The sequence below is a fragment of the Nelusetta ayraudi genome, unplaced genomic scaffold (assembly GCF_046127955.1).
Source record: "Nelusetta ayraudi isolate G7.1 ecotype Tasmania unplaced genomic scaffold, CSIRO-AGI_Nayr_v1 ptg000019l, whole genome shotgun sequence".
In the NCBI taxonomy this organism is placed as follows: Eukaryota; Metazoa; Chordata; class Actinopteri; order Tetraodontiformes; family Monacanthidae; genus Nelusetta; species Nelusetta ayraudi.
This window is the reverse complement of record NW_027466069.1, coordinates 7113477-7131293: the sequence shown is the minus strand read 5'-3', so window position 1 is coordinate 7131293 and position 17817 is coordinate 7113477. Positions and strand designations below refer to the sequence as shown.

The 17817-nt window shown below is 47.2% G+C and overlaps 1 protein-coding gene across 1 annotated transcript; it reads right to left on the bottom strand.

The window, feature by feature from the left end:
- Positions 1–6798: 6798 nt before the first annotated feature.
- Positions 6799–17169, bottom strand: LOC142888436 (serine/threonine-protein kinase PDIK1L-like). Its single transcript, XM_076026716.1, has 3 exons — positions 16283–17169; positions 13855–14686; positions 6799–7247 (listed from the first exon to the last, which is right to left on the bottom strand). The coding sequence occupies exons 1-2, from the start codon at positions 16875–16877 to the stop codon at positions 13923–13925; spliced, it is 1359 nt and encodes a 452-aa protein (XP_075882831.1). The 5' UTR covers positions 16878–17169; the 3' UTR covers positions 6799–7247; positions 13855–13922.
- Between the last annotated feature and the right edge of the window lie 648 nt (positions 17170–17817).

Genomic DNA, 17817 nt, shown 5'->3' with positions numbered 1-17817 from the left:
GCATTGAAAGGCACCGATCCCAATCAATGCTTGAGTTTCCAATGGGAACCTGAGAGGAGGTAAAAAGGCATTAGGGGTCTGCTAATTATCCCAAGGTCTGATCAGACACAGAGACACAATGTACTCGGCTTTTGTCTCCAGGCTGGGCAGAATATTGGCTTTTGTCTCTCAGAACATCAGCGAGGTACATCGGTACCTTAATGGATAAATTCTATTTATACAAAAACTTTTTTTTTTAATTTACTCATTTATTTTCCCAACAGCTCAAAGAGGCTTAACGGGATCAATTTTAACAGCGATCAATCAGTGAGCCACGAGCGTCAGAGCTCTCTGGACACTCACAGCACCACCTTGAGGACAAAACGGAACATTCAGCCCGTCGATCTATCTTGAAAGTTTATCCTCGCCTCAAAATAAATAGAACTTTCTCCAACATTTGCCTTTTTCTTTCTTTCAAGTGCTCTTTCACTTCTAACTATATTCTAAACTCAATGCTCTGCAGGAGTATTGCTTTACTACGGTGACGGTCCGATCAGGGGAAGGTCCGCTCTACGTTTACTTTGCGGGAATACAGAAGAGAACGAGAGAATCGCACCATGCGGGAGCGAAACGTCGGCGTCGCAACAACATCGCTGCGGCTCAACTCGTGGCACAACTCGACAACTGTTTGCCGCCCACGGCAACGAGGTCAAAGGTCAGGGGTGTTACGTGACAATGGAGCGTTATTTCACTTTGCATGACTTCTTGCTTGCGGCCAAGTGCAGGTGTGAGAGCTCCGCCTCCGTGTCAAGGCAGCCTGCTCCGACACCAAGGGAATTTCAGTGGGCGCTGTTGTGTAGTCGTTGTGTTTGTATACATATTTAGGGAACGTCCTCTGGGAAAATACTTTTAGATGTTTTAAGAAAAAAAAAAATCCTACAATGCGGTAATTATACTCATGAATAAAACCATACCGACTACTTTTACATCAACGCTATGATTTGGAAAACATTTAGCTCCACCTGCAATATGATTTGATGTCAAAGGGCCGGAGCTAGTGCGTCCTCTCTTCCGTCCCGCTGACACTGGACCAGTCAACATACATGATCTTGTCATCAATGCTTCCTTTGTATGTTCTGGCTGGAGGCCCTCTGGACACGCCCTTCTCTCCGGCCCGCTGCCAGAGAGAACAGCAGCACGACGGCTCGTCGGGGGCCTCCAGCCACCACGTGTGTGTTTTTACATTTCTCAACGTTTGACCGCTCCCCGTGCCTCAGCGGCGCCTCGGCTCGTTACAGAGAAACACACGAAGCTTCAAGGCTTTTCACACAGTGACAGATATTTGGACATTTTTAGCCCTCGCCCTAAAAAGAAAGAAGCCCTGCGATAAACTGAGAGAAGCATGTATAAAAAAAAAAATGTGGTTCACAAAGATTTTAGAAGTCTTCTGGATATTTGGATTGGGGGAAACAAACTACACTATTTACTGCAATTTAATTCCTAACTCATTCATTCATTCATCTCCTATACCCGCTTATTCCTATTCAGGGTCACGGGGGTCTGCTGGAGCCTATCCCAGCTGTCTTAGGGTGAAGGCAGGGTGACACCCTGGACAAGTCACCAGTTCATCGCCTAACTAGTGTCTATAATTGGGTTTTATATTTATAATAATGAAAAGAAATCAGGTTGTATATGCAACATAGGCAAGCTAAAAATCTAGAAAACAACTGTTGGAAATGACGACGTTTCTGGTGGAACAGCGAGGAAAGTGATTCGTACTGAAGCGTTTTGGAATAGGACAGAATAAAAAAACAAAAAACACCCACCCTCTCCCTCACTCATAAATAATGGAGCCTCTGTCTAATTCCTCAGAGCCTGAGCGTTGAGCTGGGATTGCTGAGTTCCTATTGGCCGCCATGCCGTTCATGTCACAGCTGTTTCTATCTTTCCTGAGTCAGCGGCCCCTCCCCTCCTGTCGGAACACTGTGTTCCCGACTCGGCTGCAGAGAAAAGAGGACAGCGCGGCGCTCGCGCATTGTCGTCCACATGCGTGGGGCCAGCGTGACACCGACCACGATGGCATGGAGGACGTCTCAGGCCACGCCCCTAAGCCATCCTTAATCTAAACATTACTTAATCCATCAGGCTAATCAGACCCAGCGGGCCGTGTCCAGTTTTGTTTGCAGTCCCCTCGGCCCCCCGCTGGGATCTCTGCAGCTCCACTCTTGAAACAGCAGGAGGTCGCCACTTTCCCCCCACCGACAAGACGGCTCATCCCTGCTGTTGTCGTTTGGGATTGTTCCCCATTAGCCGCCGCCACATCAGTCAAACACTAAGCATAATCGTCGTTAAACCACAAACATACACACACGCATGCAGCAGCAGCAGCTTTGCTGACCAGGCATCATCTGGGACAGTGGTCCTCAAACACATCAAATATACAAATATTTAGTTTTTTGTTTGAAATTGAATTTGTAAAATCGTAAAACTGAGAATTAATCACCTGCCACGTGACTGGAATCTGAAGTGAGCTTGCAAGCAACGACTATTTTGGTTGAGTTTTTGGCTGATATTTTTTTTTTTGAGTCACAATTATTTTTGCTGAAATTTGCACATCTCTCGGACAACACAAGTTCCCAAAGAAAGAAATTACATTGATGACTCATTAAATGTGTATTTGTATTCATATCGTTTTTCTCAATCCTGTTGACATGTTACTTGCTTGGGTCACAACCGTCACAAAAATCACACAGAAGAAAATTAAAGTGGAAGTCGTCTTAAACAAAAGGATCATGTCCAAAAAAGCTGAGGCAGAGGCTTGTGAGCTTCCGGTCTTTAATTAATCAAGGGACAAGTGACGGTGAGATGTGCCTCTGTGCTGTCGGAACTATCAGGCACTTGTTGTTCACTTCTCCTCAATGAGTCGTGTGAAAGGAGTCCTGGGCGGACAGGTGCAGCTTGGATGGGACGTCTTTATCATCTGCTCCAAGGCTTCATCCTCAGCCTTGGATCCTGGTCTCACGTCGTCTGCAATCATGTCAACACACCAGTCATCCACAGTCATTGCCTTTGCTTGGCACTGCAACAGAGCACAGAGATGAGTTGAACTGATTCATCAATGCCTGTGTTTTTTTTTGTTTTTTTTTAAATTTCGAGATTTAATACTGACAAATAAATTACTGACAGTTAATACCACATATGAGGAATTTTGTGTCGTTTAATACTTTTTTCATTTATTGATATTGCTTATATTTACTTCTATAAGGCTGTAATATTTTACTGATAAACATCTTACAAACAAACATTTCCATGAGCATTTATTACTTTTGATTTTGCTCAATAAAAATCGTATAAATGAATTAGCATACTGCAAATCACAGAAAAATATGAACATAAATATTAATAATTGATTGACTGGAGCATCCACAATAGACTAATAGTGGACGCTAACTCAACAGTCTTGCAGCATCATGTATATGTACATATGTATATGTATATGTATATATATGTATACACACATATATATATGTATATATATATATATATATATATGTATATATATATATATATATATATATATATATATATACATATATATATATATATATATATATATATACACATATATATATATATGTATATATATATATATATATATATATATATACATATATATATACATATATATATATATACATATACATATATATATGTGTATATATATATACATATACGTATATATATATATATATATATATATATATATATATATATATATACATATATATATATATATATATATATATATATACACATATATATATATATATATATATACACATATATATATGTATGTATACACATATATATATGTATGTATATGTATATATATACATATACGTATATATATATATATATATATATATGTATATATATATATATATATATATATATATATATATATATATATACACATATATATATGTATGTATATTAGATACGCCAATACGCCATTTTATGTATGATGCTTGTGATTCTTCATCTTATTCCAGGGCCCTCTAATATCCAGCCTTATCTATACATAAACACAGACACACCCTACCTGTTTACTTTACTAATGTCTTGAGTTGTGTGTTTATTTTTGTAACTGTATGGGGCTCGATCCTGTGGGATGCTGGTCAACAGCAGCACTTTGTCCAAAGCCGCTTGCTCCCTGGCTGACCAGAGATCAGAGCCTGTCTGGCGTTTCTGGACTGACCACACAAAATCTGCGAGATAATCCGACGGATTAGGGATGACTGTGGGAAACAACTAGCACTTCTTCCATTTTGGTGTCTGTGCCTGAGTCAACAGTCGCGTTTTAGACAAACACACATCGCACAGAGGGGACAAAGAGAACTGGGAGAGAAACTCATTACTGTCATTGTCCGCTGTGCACCAGGATCCGAGGTCCTGGCAAACATTGAGGGCAAACATCAACTTCACTAGTTTTGTTTTCTTAAATGGTTGTCGAAGCTAGAGATGTTCTTTAACATCCAGTTGGCTCACACCAACGCAGTCAAAAAAAAACAAAAGACATTCCTTGTTTTCATTATTTATTTCAAGAAAAAGATGTTCAAACATATTTACAGCAGAAAATAAAAACAAAACACAAGGAAACATGATGCATTCTCAAACATCTAATGGCTCCTGACAGCTTCAATATCGTATACATTTTCAAATTTCTGTACACTAGAAATATGCCTTGAAAGATAAAAAAAAAAAAAAAAAAATATTAACACACAGAAAACAGTATGAGAGAGTGGCGTGGCTCAACAAGGTGTTCACAGTGTGTCAGTGATAAAACATTTTTGCATAGAGAAAAGCATTTTGGGTGGAGGGGTGTGACTCGTCTGGAGGACACTACAGGGTTCGGTCCGCCCAACTCAGCCAAACGGGCAAATGTCTCACACAGTTCTGGACTCTTGACATCATCACTCCAGTGTGTTTACACTGTCAGCCAGGGGTCGGAGGGGTATCTACAAGATACTCCAGATTTGACTGGGTTACTGGAAGCAGGAGTGACTGCTCCCATGTCTCACGATAGAAAAGAATGACTGAAAAATCTCTTTAAGTGGAAGTGATCAAAGCAGAACATTTAAAGTAATGGTAATATAGGAATCGGTTCAGCCCTAATTTAAGGAATAACCTAGTATGCTTTCAGAAGCCTCATTCTTCAGGCACCAGAGACTGAGAACGGAGCAAAACAAAGGAGAATGGAGAGGATCCTTCCTTACATTTGGCTCAAGCTACCTGAACTGTCATTCTCAATGAATGCGGCTGCACATTTCAGACCCATAACCTGCTTGCATAGACAAAAAGGAGCTACAAATGTGCACAAGTCGGACCCTAATCTACTGACAGCAAGCAACAGCTAGCTAGCTCTTATGATATGGTGAGATTCTTAAGTCAAGAGCAAAAAAAAAAAAAAAAAAAAAATTGGTGTGTGTGTGTGTGATCTGCGTTTTTGGTTAAGTGCAGTCAAGCAGCGTTCATGCGACACCACGCACTACACAGGTGTTTTGTTGTGTGCCACAGAGTGATGGAGAAAACGATCGAGGCAAGTACAGAGAACACGGCTGTGTGGTGGGTGCACACGTCGTCACCGGCAGCGTGCCAATACGCGCTTGTGCGTCGACAGACGTCTCTAGAGAAGGTACGACTAAAAACTGAAGGGTTCAAATTACTGAGGACGAGGTAGGTTCCCACAACAGCAGTACGGCAGATTGGCGGGAAGCTGCTGCTCTGGTCTGAACCATTAAGAAGGACCCTCCGCCTTCCTGTCAACCTCCCCCAAGAGGTCAAGTTCAGACCGCTTAAGTTCCGTCAAATGAAACGAGCTAAAGTGTACAGCATCCCATTTCAACCACCTGATATGTCGCCCCAGATAGGACAGTGGGGGTGGTGGTGGGGCAACGAACTAGGAGCAGCAGTCTGGACCCGGAACCGTCACGCCTTACCTCATCGTCAGCAGTGGCTGTACAGTGAAGTGGGTCATGATAAAACACACAAGCTAGCTTAGCCGAGGTTGTCTCAAAACACGGATAAGAACACTACCAGGATGTGTGAAATGAACAGAGGGAGCAGTTGGTCAGTTTATTTTTGAGTGGAAACAGACAAATCTCATCTGACACTCCTGCCAGAGTCTTGAATCAACAACACCCCGATAGTGTTGGTGTGACGGCACGTTGGAACAGCCACGTTTAATTACATCAGCATCACAAAAACCTCTGTGATCAAATACTGCAGAGCGATGGTCAGGATCTGACGTGGCTGAGAGCCAGCAGCACCTTTACTGCAAAAGAAAAAGTTTTCAGAAAGGTCTAAACAACCCCCCCCACACACACACACACACACACCCACACCCATACCCTCACTCCACCCCAAATTACTTAAAAACATTCAGCAAAAAAATACAAAACAACAACCCTTAACCGCATCCAGTGGAGAATGGTTTCTTGGTCATAGGTCCATGAGATAAAACTGCAAAGACTGGGCTCGACAGCGGAGACTCAGTGAGTGAAATGGTCACCGCTAAAAACCAGCAAAGGCTCTGACTGACGAAAGATTTTGGAGTCAAACTCTCATATTATTTCAGATTAGTTCGCCCTCTGCCAGTCGTAGGTTTGGGACGCGATTCTTTGAATCAGTATCCACTAAAACAAAAATCGGCTGCCAAACTGACTGGCAGGCATCGTGTAATCGGATGGGGGCGCTGTGAGGGGGTTGCGCTGGGTGGAGAATCTTGCGGATCTCCTAATCCTAATGGGCCAGTGTGTAAAAAAAAAAAAGGTTAAAGCTACTCGGTGGGCGGAAAAACCTGCAAGAAAGTGAAAGTGTTTTCAGCCAGAAATGTTTTTTATTTCCACGATCCAATCAATCGCACTTCTGTGAATCACCTGAAAGGCACAGAGGAGTGGGGGGCGGGGAGGATGTGGGATGGGGGCGGGGGGGGGTCGTCTCATCGTCATTGGTTAAATTGTTGAGGCATGGCCTGGGAACACTGGTGCAGCCATGGGGGTGGTAACCTGAAGGAGTCTGGTGGGTGGTGGTCTTTGGAAGTGCACTGCGGTCTGATTTTGCATATTGAGTTGCGCCGTCTGGTCCCCTCTGGAGTCCCGGAGGCTTCTGCGCTCCACTCGCTGCTCTCAGGTGGAAATATGCCAATGACAGGGCGCCGTTCATCACAGTTCAGTTGGTCAGAGTCCGTCCAAGTCGTAAACAAAAAGCTGCAGAGACAACAGAGGGAAGAAGGGGGTCAGCAAGGACAGACAGAAAAATGGGTTTAACATCATTCACAGTGTGTGTGTGCGTGCATGCGTGCGCGCGTGTGTGTGTGTGTGTGTCCTCATCTATACAAGTGGTATTTCTATTTAGGGGAACAACAAAGCCTTCAAATGGGTTACTGAGGAGCAAGACCAGGACTTGGACCGTCCTTCCGATCTGTCTTGGGGTTTTGAACTGTTTTGTGCTGAGAACAATGAGTATGATCATTTAATTTCTCATGACAAAACATTTCAGTTTTAGTGATTCCATATCAGTGAATGAATGGGCAGGATCTCTGCAGGGCCATGTACCGAACTTCAATAAATCCGTGGCCCCAATCCTAACGGATATAAAAAAAATAAATAAAAAAAAGCAAATCTCACCGTTTTTGAAATTTGTTTTAAAATATCTCAAAATCAAAAAAAGTACAGTTCCGGAATCAGCCTCAAAAAAGAGGTATTGACATTGGCAATATATTGAAACATTCTGAATGGCAGCCAGGCCCCGGACCCCCATGTCATTTAAATGAAGTCACGGTGATGATTTTTGCCTCCTCACGTCAGCAAGGCTTTCAAAGTGCGGAGCAGCGCTCTAATAATAGGCTAGCGGGGCCGCTGAGCTCCAGGGCCGGGCCGGCCGCGTTCCCTTCCTCTTTTTCACAGGTTGCATAAGTACCAAATCACATGGTGCAGACACAAGTGGGTCAGCTTAGCGGGAGACACGCACGACCGGATGATGCTGAATGCGGGAGAACGACGATGTTGCTCTGGACGGAGGCACGCAAAGTGCTTATGTCACCGCAGAGCGTCGACGGCCGGAGAACCGAGAGACTCTGAGAAGATGTCCCGGAAGCCGCCTGAACCCAACAACAATGGAAGGGGTTCTCTCCCCTCTGAAGGTCTCCAGAGATCCGGGTCTGATTTTCTCCGGGTCCTCTGCCCCGCTGAACTTCACTGTTGTCAGATCACTCTTGGTTTTTTCACTGGTCTTCTCTCGCCGTCCTTCCCGAGTGTCAACCCCCCACCAACCAGGGTGGGCTTCGTGACTCGCATACCTGAGCGCGCGCGCGCACACATACACACACGGCCGTTAAAAATGTGTTCGCGCAGCAGATTTCCGACAGCCAAAGACACGTTTTATGAAGCGACGACAAGCGCCGTCATCCGTCGGAAACGTCAGCAGATTATTTTTAATTGGGAACTTCACAGCAGACAAACTTTTCCAACTGGGCCAGGCTGGATTCCAGTCCCCAACCTTTCCAGTCCGTCCAACAAGACAGTAAATCTTTGTCAGTGGCCCTGTCTGTAGGAGGTCCCTGGCCTCTGACCCCCACCTCCTCTACTTACAAAACAGGGTAATAGAAAGCTCCTCCCTTCACCCACACTTTACTTTTCCACTGGCAGCAGGTATGTTTTTAATGACTGGTAGCACAGAAAAGGGTTTTGTTTTGTATTGCGTAACTTTATTGGGCATGCAAAGTGTCCAAGCTGAGAGAAAAGGTCGCAGTAGTTTTAGGTTTCTGTGGTCTGGGTCGTAAAGCCGCAGCAAAACAAACCCATTGAAGCATCGGGACAGTGTGATCAGATCAGTTTTAGCTTCTGCTACGAAAACGATCAGTTGAGATTCTGTCCAAAGCACTTCGCACATTCAGTCCGTAAATTGCGGTTGCATAACACCAGAGGAGGATACCTTGTTAAAAAACAAAAAAAACAAACAAACTAGCACGAACCGGTGAGGTGTCGGAGACTGGTTTCCCGTGGCGGCGCACCACGATAGCATGCTTTGGCAGGGCAGCGCTAGCACTTAACAAGCTCGCGGTTGCACCGTGGCACGCAATCTGACACGTTGCACGCGGCTGGCATCCGCCACAAAGGAGGAAAAAAAATCATTATGTAAGTTTGGGGTGCGTGCCTCGCACTTCCTTATGATGTAAAACAGGCTGAGAAGCGTTTCCGAACAAGCAGCCGATAGTGAACAAGAGGCTTCATGAAGACTCGGTTTGTCACGTGGGGAAAACAGAAAGGCAGTGTTAAAAGTAAAGCCAGTGGAGAAGCTGGAAGACAAAATGTACAGTAGTGAAGTAATCAACTCATCGAAATGGTTCGATTTTGGTAACTGATCAATCTGAAAAAGGCCTGCGAAACGGTTTGTTTTGAAAAATATCAAATCCCAATTTGGGGTCAGACCTACACTACAGAACTAGAGTTCGCAAGTACTCATACTCAGTTCTGAGGCCAGGAAGTCCGACAGGAGGAGGCAACATCAAAGACTTTATTTTGAGGCAGAAGCAGAAGTGAGACTTGGAATGGAAAGTAATCATTCAGTATGAAGACTGAAGACAACGGCTTTAACGTCTTTCAATGTCTGTGTGTCTCCAGTGAGAATCAAACTCCAAGACAGTGGAGCTGGTCTGGCGCCCGAACCTCAGACCAAAGCCGGCCGATCTCCAATTCACCGCTCAGAATTGAAGAAGAAATCCCCTCAGATTTCTCGGGAGGGCAACGGAGAAGAGAAGAACCTCAATGGATCCAAACCGGCGTGAATCCAAGTTGCTGACAGGAGGGTCGGCCGGAAGATTAACCCCGTGTTAAGAGCTCACGGGTGGGGGTGAAGGCGGGGGCGGGATTCGGGGGCGGGGGGGCCTCAAACCGATGGCGTTACCTGGGTTCCTGGCACCACAGGCAGGTAAAAAACACTATAGAGCAAAAAGGCCACGGTGAGCTCACCCATGCTTTGTGTTCTCAGCCTCCCGGTTTGGACTCCAAGGTCAACACAGCCACACGAAAAGGGAGAGGGGGCCAACCGGTTCTGGCTGCCCCGAGGGCCCAGGACGGAAATATTTACAAGCCTCTCACAGCCACTGGATGCTCACTTTTTACGACCAGGTTGCATAAGCGAGCCTTACAGGCTCCCGCCCCCCCAAAAAACTCATAAAAGCTGCCCCTTCTCTTTCCTCCTCTCTCCCCTCCCCCTCCTCTCAGGTCTGCCACAGATGTACCCCCCCCCCCCCACCCCCCCTCCCGAGGACTGGAGCCATAGGGAACCGCTCGGAGCTTCATTTCCTCAAACACAGAACGGCCTCGGCGTTCACAGCAGACACTTTTTTTTGATTAAAAAATAAATAAATAAAATCTCCGGGATCGCACGAGGCATCCAGGCCGTCCGCGTGTGCGAGCGCCGTAGGCCTTTTGTCGCATGCTACGCTTGGACGACGCCCTGGATGAAAAACAAAATAATAAAAAAAAAAAGCCAAAAAACCCCAACTAAACAAGCAACGTTCATTCTCTTTGGCAGAGCGTCTGTTCACGCCATGGACCAAATAATCACACACACACACAACAGGATGCCCAGATGCTGCGTGGTGGCGGCGAGGCCTGCAGCGCCGCCGTCCACCGCTGCAAACGAGCCGCCAGGCAGCCAGAGGACAAAATGTTCCAGACTCGACGGTCCATAAGCCGAGGCGGCGGCCAGAGGAGGCGGCGGCGGCGGCACTCTCATTGTCCAGCAGTGCGAGAGGACGAGGAGGGAGGGGGGGAGGGGGATAAGGCACAGATGGAGCGGTGGGCGCGTTCCCCCACAAAGACGGGCCGACGATACGACGCTAGCTAGCGCTTCCGTGTTTACTGGGATTCGACGCTTTGAGGCTCCGGAATTCTCGCCAGCAGCCAAACAAGCGCTTGATTTTTTATTATTTATTTATTTTTCATTGTTAATCTCTGGCTCAAAATTGTTAAAAGTTTTGTTCCAAAAAAATGTACATTTATTATAAAAAAAATATATATATTACATATAATTATATAAATTTTTGTATTTTCTATTATTTTATAATAATAATAATAATGATATCAAAAAATAATTACGCTTGTCAGATGATCAGCCTTTTTGTAATGACTACATGATAATGGTATTATTATTATTTGACGATAATAATATAATAATAATAATAATAATAATAAATAATAATAATATTAATAATAATAACAATAATATTAATAATAATAATAATAATATTAATAATAAATAATTACAATTGTTTCCATTTTTCAAATTGTTATAATATAAAAATATATTCAATAAAAAAAAATCATAAATTGAATGAAATACATGATGCACTGGTTCACTTTTTTTGGGGTGATTTCTAACAAAGCAAAGCAAAATGAATAATAGCTGGCAACAGTCGCGCCGTCCCACAAGCCAGCTGGTTGTTTTCCGTGAAGGTTGACTGTGTGAATCTCCCTCCGTGATGTCAGTGTCGTCACGGCGTCCCCCCGCTCAACTTAACCATCTCCTGACATATATAACTGCACCAGGGCCCCGCCCACCGCCGTGTGTTTACAGCCCTAATCCCTTTCTCCAGCAGATGACAGGTTCTCCCACCGAACCAGTGCGGCGCTCTCGGCTCCGTTGCATAACCACGCGAGCGCATCCCATCATGCGGCGAGGGGAGGCGGCCAATCTGGTGGCGGCCCAGCTCAGCACGCAACGACAGCTTCGGAGGCACAGCGCTGACCCCACTGGCGGCGGTGGGGCCGGCCTGGGGGGTGTTACATCATAGGGTGGGAGGGGCTTACAGCAAGGCGTCAGCGGAGAATGGAAGCAGGATCTGCAAACTAATCGCTAAACAAACGCCCGAGTCGTGGTCGTCGCAGGGGTTCAGGTTCAAACAAACAGAAGGACGGACGGAGCCGTGCGGGTCAGCGGGCATGGACGCGGCGGCCGATTGAAGTGCCAGTTTCCGCTCCAGATAGCAGAGCAAGATGACCGGCGTCCTGCAGAGTCGCACCGCGACGGAGGTGGAGGGTGTTTCCCAATGGGCAGGGCAGGAGGGGCCACCGCTCTGAAGGAAGAGACGCTTCTAGAGGGCCTCACAAAAAACACAACGTCCCAAAGACAGCAAGACAGAAAGAAGAGTCTCACTCTGACTTTCATGAAAGCACCTGTAGAAAGGAGGTCATGTGACGTTAAAATACACCTTCACCCAGCTGACTGTCCACGGCGTTCGTCGTCAAAGAGCGAAAACACATCGCCGAAGACGAACAAACTGCGCCGCGCTTGGGGTCGAGGGCAGACGTGCTGCACTCGCACTTGAACAATGAATATTCCAGAGATGGACAAACAGGTCAAAAAAAATGAAACAGCAAAAATCAAAGTGGCTTTGAGTGGCCGCACGCATGTTGAACCGTCTTTGAAAATATTACAAGGTTCTAAATTCTCGGGCTCTGCGCGCGGAGGCTCTTCTAGGATCATCTTGGCTCTGCTGATCTTCAGCACGCTGACTTAACTCAGTGAGATGTTTCACAGTGTTTGGAGCCACAAAGAAAGGGAGTGTAAGAGAGAGATTATCGTGCCAGGGGGACTAAAAAACTGGCTGAGAAACAAGATTTGATTTAGGATTAATAATAAAAACTGAACGGCACAAAAACAATTATTGGCAACAAGGTCTGTCCCAGGCCTAAAATCGACCTTTGACCTTGAATTGAATAGCTTTTTTTGCTGTTCTCAGCCAACAGCTCTCTAAAGTAACTTGATTCAGCGTTGCTTTAAAGACAAAATCTGCCAAAGAATTTCGCTGTCTGGCCAAACCAATAAACAAGCGGCAGGCGATGACTTGACAGAAGGTGTCAGTTTGGCAGTTTGTCGGGACGTTCCTGTTGCAGGGGTATAATGTTAGGGTTAGGGTGTGGATTTCGGTCCAGTTGGATGACACTTCTGAACTTAAGTGTTTGGACAGGAGATGTTAATTGACCGGCAGGGGCGGAATCCTGGCCGATGCCAAATATCCCTTCACCTTCTTGCGGTTTTGCAGCCGGTTTGTCGGCTCACAGGTGGCTAACGCTCTGCTAGCGCCCCAAGGCCAACGACACACCCACCTCCTGTTAGCTAACACCAAATTTAATAACAACACCTCTCCGTGTGTCTGTTCGCGGCAGACTTGTGACGTCTTGCACTTCGGGAGCCGCTAAGAAACTCCCGCTGACATCACGGCTGCGACATTGACGAGCTAGCTCACTTCCATTTTAGTTTAATCTTGTTTCCTTCGGAGTGACGTGAGAAGACTTGGCACACAACAGCAGTAGCTGCCGCCGCCGCCGAGGGCTTAGGCGGCATTGCAGCGTGCGTGCTGGGCTAACAGGTCAACTCCCATCAAGTCACTACCAGCTGCAATTCCCACGGCCAATCAGATTGCGGCATAGAGCGACGACGACAAAGATAACTTATCTTATCACAACTTTTGGATTGTATCACTGTTAGCTTGCTAACTGCTAACCCAGTGACCGGTTACATTTTATGCCTCAAACTTGCAACTTATCAGCGCTGCAGCCAATAACGTATAATTCTAACCACCAGTGGCCTTCTTTCTACCTTCTAAGAGTCTCAGCTGAAAGGCAGATTACCTGATTCACCACTGGGTCACCAACGGCCAGTGTTCCCTTTCAGCCAGAGTCCTCATCTCATGGAGCGGCTAATCCCGCCCCGCACCAAGCAGCAGCTAATGTCATTGACTGCATCGCCTCCTTAGACCGACTTAGAGGGACCATTACTTCAGGTAGACACGAGGGTCGGACTCACCTAGTAAGGAGAGGGGTCCCTTCTTGCGCTGGTCAAGTTGAAAGAGGGGGCGGTCGGGGGAAGTTTTGTCACGCAGCGTACGTGACTTGGTCCATCCGCACCTCCAGCTGGAAGGCGTCCGGTCGGTCCTGAGGATTGACGGCCAGCATGTCCTTGAGGAGCTTCTTGACCCCCTCGGACATGGAGCTCCTGGCCCTCTGGGGGATGTGGAGAACCATCTTGGGGTTCTCCAGCAGAGCCTCCCCGACGGGCACAATGTCAGTGCCCTGGCGCACGTAAGTGCCCAGCAGCTCCCGCTTGGACTCGGCGTCAATAAAGGTGATGCGCTCGATCATGGCCCAGATGATGATACCCAGAGCAAAGATGTCGGCTTTGGCTGTGTAGTGGCCCTCCCACACCTCGGGGGCCATGTAAAAGTCCGAGCCGCAAGCTGACGAGAGCCAGAACTTGTTTACGTTGACAACGCCGTTCTGGTTGCTGCCCTTGCCACCACCGCCACCGCCACCACCACCATCCCCTTCTGAAGGATAGTCCTCGCCGCTCTTTGAGCTGAGGCCGGCGCAGACCTTGCTCAGCCCGAAGTCAGCCACCTTGACAACCGGAGAGCCGGACTTCTGCGAGATGAGAATGTTGTCGGGCTTGAGGTCGCGGTGGACGATGTTGTTCTTGTGGAGGAAGGCGATGGCCTTGGTCAGCTGGCACATGAAACTCTTGTTCATCTGCGGGTCGGGCCGGCGAGACAGGATGTACTGGTTGAGGTCGCCGCCCTCGCAAAACTCCATGACAAACCACAGGTAGCAGGGCTCCTCCGGGTAGCCCAGGATGCGCTCGCCTGCAGGTTGAGAACACGGACAGGACGGGAAGCGATTAAAGCACAGTCAGCTCTTATTTAATGTTCGAGCTCGGGAGTTCTCTGGCCAGCAAATGCTTATTGCCCCATACCTCAAAAAAAAGAAAAAAAAAAAGGGCAAGAGTGAATTACACACTTTTCAAGAATGTCAGCGTGGAGCCTCATTGGCTTGCCGCTGGTGGAGCCTCCTGGTATGTGACCATTATGTGTGAGGTAATTATATTCCAGCTGAACTGTGATCTAAGGATTCAGAACAACAGCTTCTTTTTATAAGTCGACGAGGCCTCGGTGTCCCAACACACAAAAGCATCACAAAGCAGTAAAGAAAGACGTGTTTAGAACAGAACAGACGTCGTCGCTCTGCACTTTACTTATTTACTTTAAAGCTTCACACCTGAAGAGTTGAAGAGTTCCCAACCACACACTGTTCTGTGCCACACAGCAGGAAGCAGGCCAGCAGAGACAGTAGACTGACCTCACGGTGGGTTTACAGCCGACCAACGTACACATGCACGCTTGCGGTGGCTGGAATGCACGTCCGACCTACCAAAAGCCCGTCTGCAAACCCCACAAGGTTAAACAGTTTATTAACGTGTGCTACTTGTTGTTATTTACCTACCCCCGGGAAGATATTGCCTGAATGTCAAGTAAATGCTACAAGTGCTGAAAAATTATTTCCAAACCCATCGACTCTAACATTAGCTCAGCATAAATAATTCATTCCAGCGGCCGTTGAATTTAGAACAAAAGAATCAATCGTGACACTGAAGAGATGCAATTGCGACATTGCCGTAGTCTTTGGTGATATTTCTATACCATACATACGCTGTACTTTTTACTGTCTCTGTTGTGGGCACAAAAGAAATGGAAAGTGGAAAGTAGGCCAGTAAGTGGACCGACGACAACGACTCAAAAAAATGTATAAAAAAGCACCGTGGCGGAACACCGCTCCACTATTTCAGTCAAACATCCCCAGTTCTGACCGGTTCCTCACCGCACAAGATCCAAAAACTCACTTTTAAGGAACACTGCCAAGTAGTACACTGTGTTCTCTTTGGCGACCTGAAGGAAACGCCGGCCCCGCTATACATTGCACACAGCAAACGTCAGCAGCAGATGGAAGCCGTGAGTGCTAATTTTAAACTCGCGCTGCTTTCAAGAGTTTCAAAGACACGCGCGTCTTTATCTCTCTTTTCCCTGCATTTTGCACAGTTATACGGAAGAAATCACCAGTTATCAAAATTCATAATCTTGAAGTTTACACCCAAGACATTGTATCTACAAGAAGCAATGAAAAAAAAATGTTTAGCCTATATGTCACTTTCTACACCCACAATTGAGAACATAAACAGGCTTTATGCCCGCTGACAATGCATATGAAGGACTTTAAAGCAAACATTGCACCCCTGGGACTTTTGTTTACAGTGCATCTAGGTTCTGGGATTAGGGGCCTGGGCTGAACAAATCACTGCCACGTTCAAAACAACCACGTACGTCAGAGATTCCAGCACCTCTGAGAGCAGACCCGGCACTCCCACCAAGACTCGGAACCATGAGGACTTTTTTGTGTTGGTGTACCTTTGAGGGAGGTCTCCACCAGGCGTAGGTACTGCTTGGACCTCTTGTTGCCATGGCTCATCTTCTGGGCCAGGCCGTTCCTCTGCAGGACGCACTCCTCGAGCTGCACCACGTTCTGGTGCCGGTTCGCCAGGCTGGTCAGGGCCCAGAACTCGGCCAGGGCCAGCTCCACGTTCTCCGGGGCGTCGCACTGCAGCCTCTTTATGGCCACCCTGCCGCCGGTCTTGCGGGCCACGGCCTCGTACACGACCCCGTAGCTGCCGCGGCCGACCTCGCGCAGCAGGCTGTACCGCGGTGAGGTGGCCACTGCGGGCTCCAGCCGCTCGTGGCGGAAGACGCTGATGGAGAAGCAGTCATCATCCTCTTCTCCCTCTTCCTCCTCTTCCTCCATGGGCTCCTCGGCGTGCTGGTTGTTGTTGTTGTCCTCCAGGGTCCGCGAGCGCAGGATCTTGCCCCACGTCACGTCGCGCTTAGTCTCGGGTCGCGCGGCGGCGGCGGCGGCGGTTCGTCTGCGGGCCCGCGGGCCGCCGCTTACCTTTCTCCTCTTCCTGTCGTCGCGTATATCCATGACTTCTTCTTGGCTGGAAGTAGGCATGAATGGAGGGCGTGTTTATCGCTCATTACTTTCCGAAGCGAGCGTGGAGGGTCCCGCGAGCTTCCGGGATGTTTGTTTATTTGTTGTTGTTGTATTGGGGCTCGCGGAGAGACGTCGGAGAGGTGTCGCGGTGTTGCGCCGCCAGCTGTGTAGTAAACAAAATGTTCCAGCAGCGACCCAGAGAACACGGAGGGAACAAGGGGCGGGCTCCCTCCTCCCCGCCCCGCCGCACGCTGATTGGCTGGCGCAGTTCGAAAACAGCTCGCTGTGCTTCTGTGTGCGCGCGTGTTGTCAAAGACTAAAGACGCGTGGAGGAGAACGCGGCTTTTGTTGTTGTTGCTGTCTTTGTTGTTGTTGTTCTGAATAACCGTGAAAAGAATGGATCGCTCCTTCAAAGAAAAAACGCGCTCCTTTGACTCGCTCGCGCTCTCCTCGCGCGGCTGCGGCGGCAACATGGACAAACACGAGGGGGGCGGGGCTGAGAGAGGCACGTGTCCACAGGCATGGACGGAGCCCCTCCAGCACGCACGCGCGCATACAGCGTCAGGTGCAAGTTGACCATTGACAAATTAATAATAATAAAAAATGATTGGAAAATGTTTGTGTTTTTTGTTTTTACAGTTATTTGGTGGCTCTCACCACCGAGTAGCAACTGATCTGAGACCCTTTAATACCAAAAGCACGGTTGTGACTTTGATCTCAGAGTTCTAAGGAAGAAAAAAACAGAATGTAACACAGGAGAAGTAGAATGTCTCTCAAAGTGACATCAGGTTTCACAGAGACCCCAGAAGAAGGTCCTCGACTGACTACCCAGAATGCAACGGGCTGCTTTATGCCACCACTAATCTACCTGTAGGACAGGGGTGGGCAAACTTTTTGACTCGTGAGCAACAGTGAGTTCTAAAATTCGACAGAGGAGTGTTTTGGGGAGTTTTGGTGA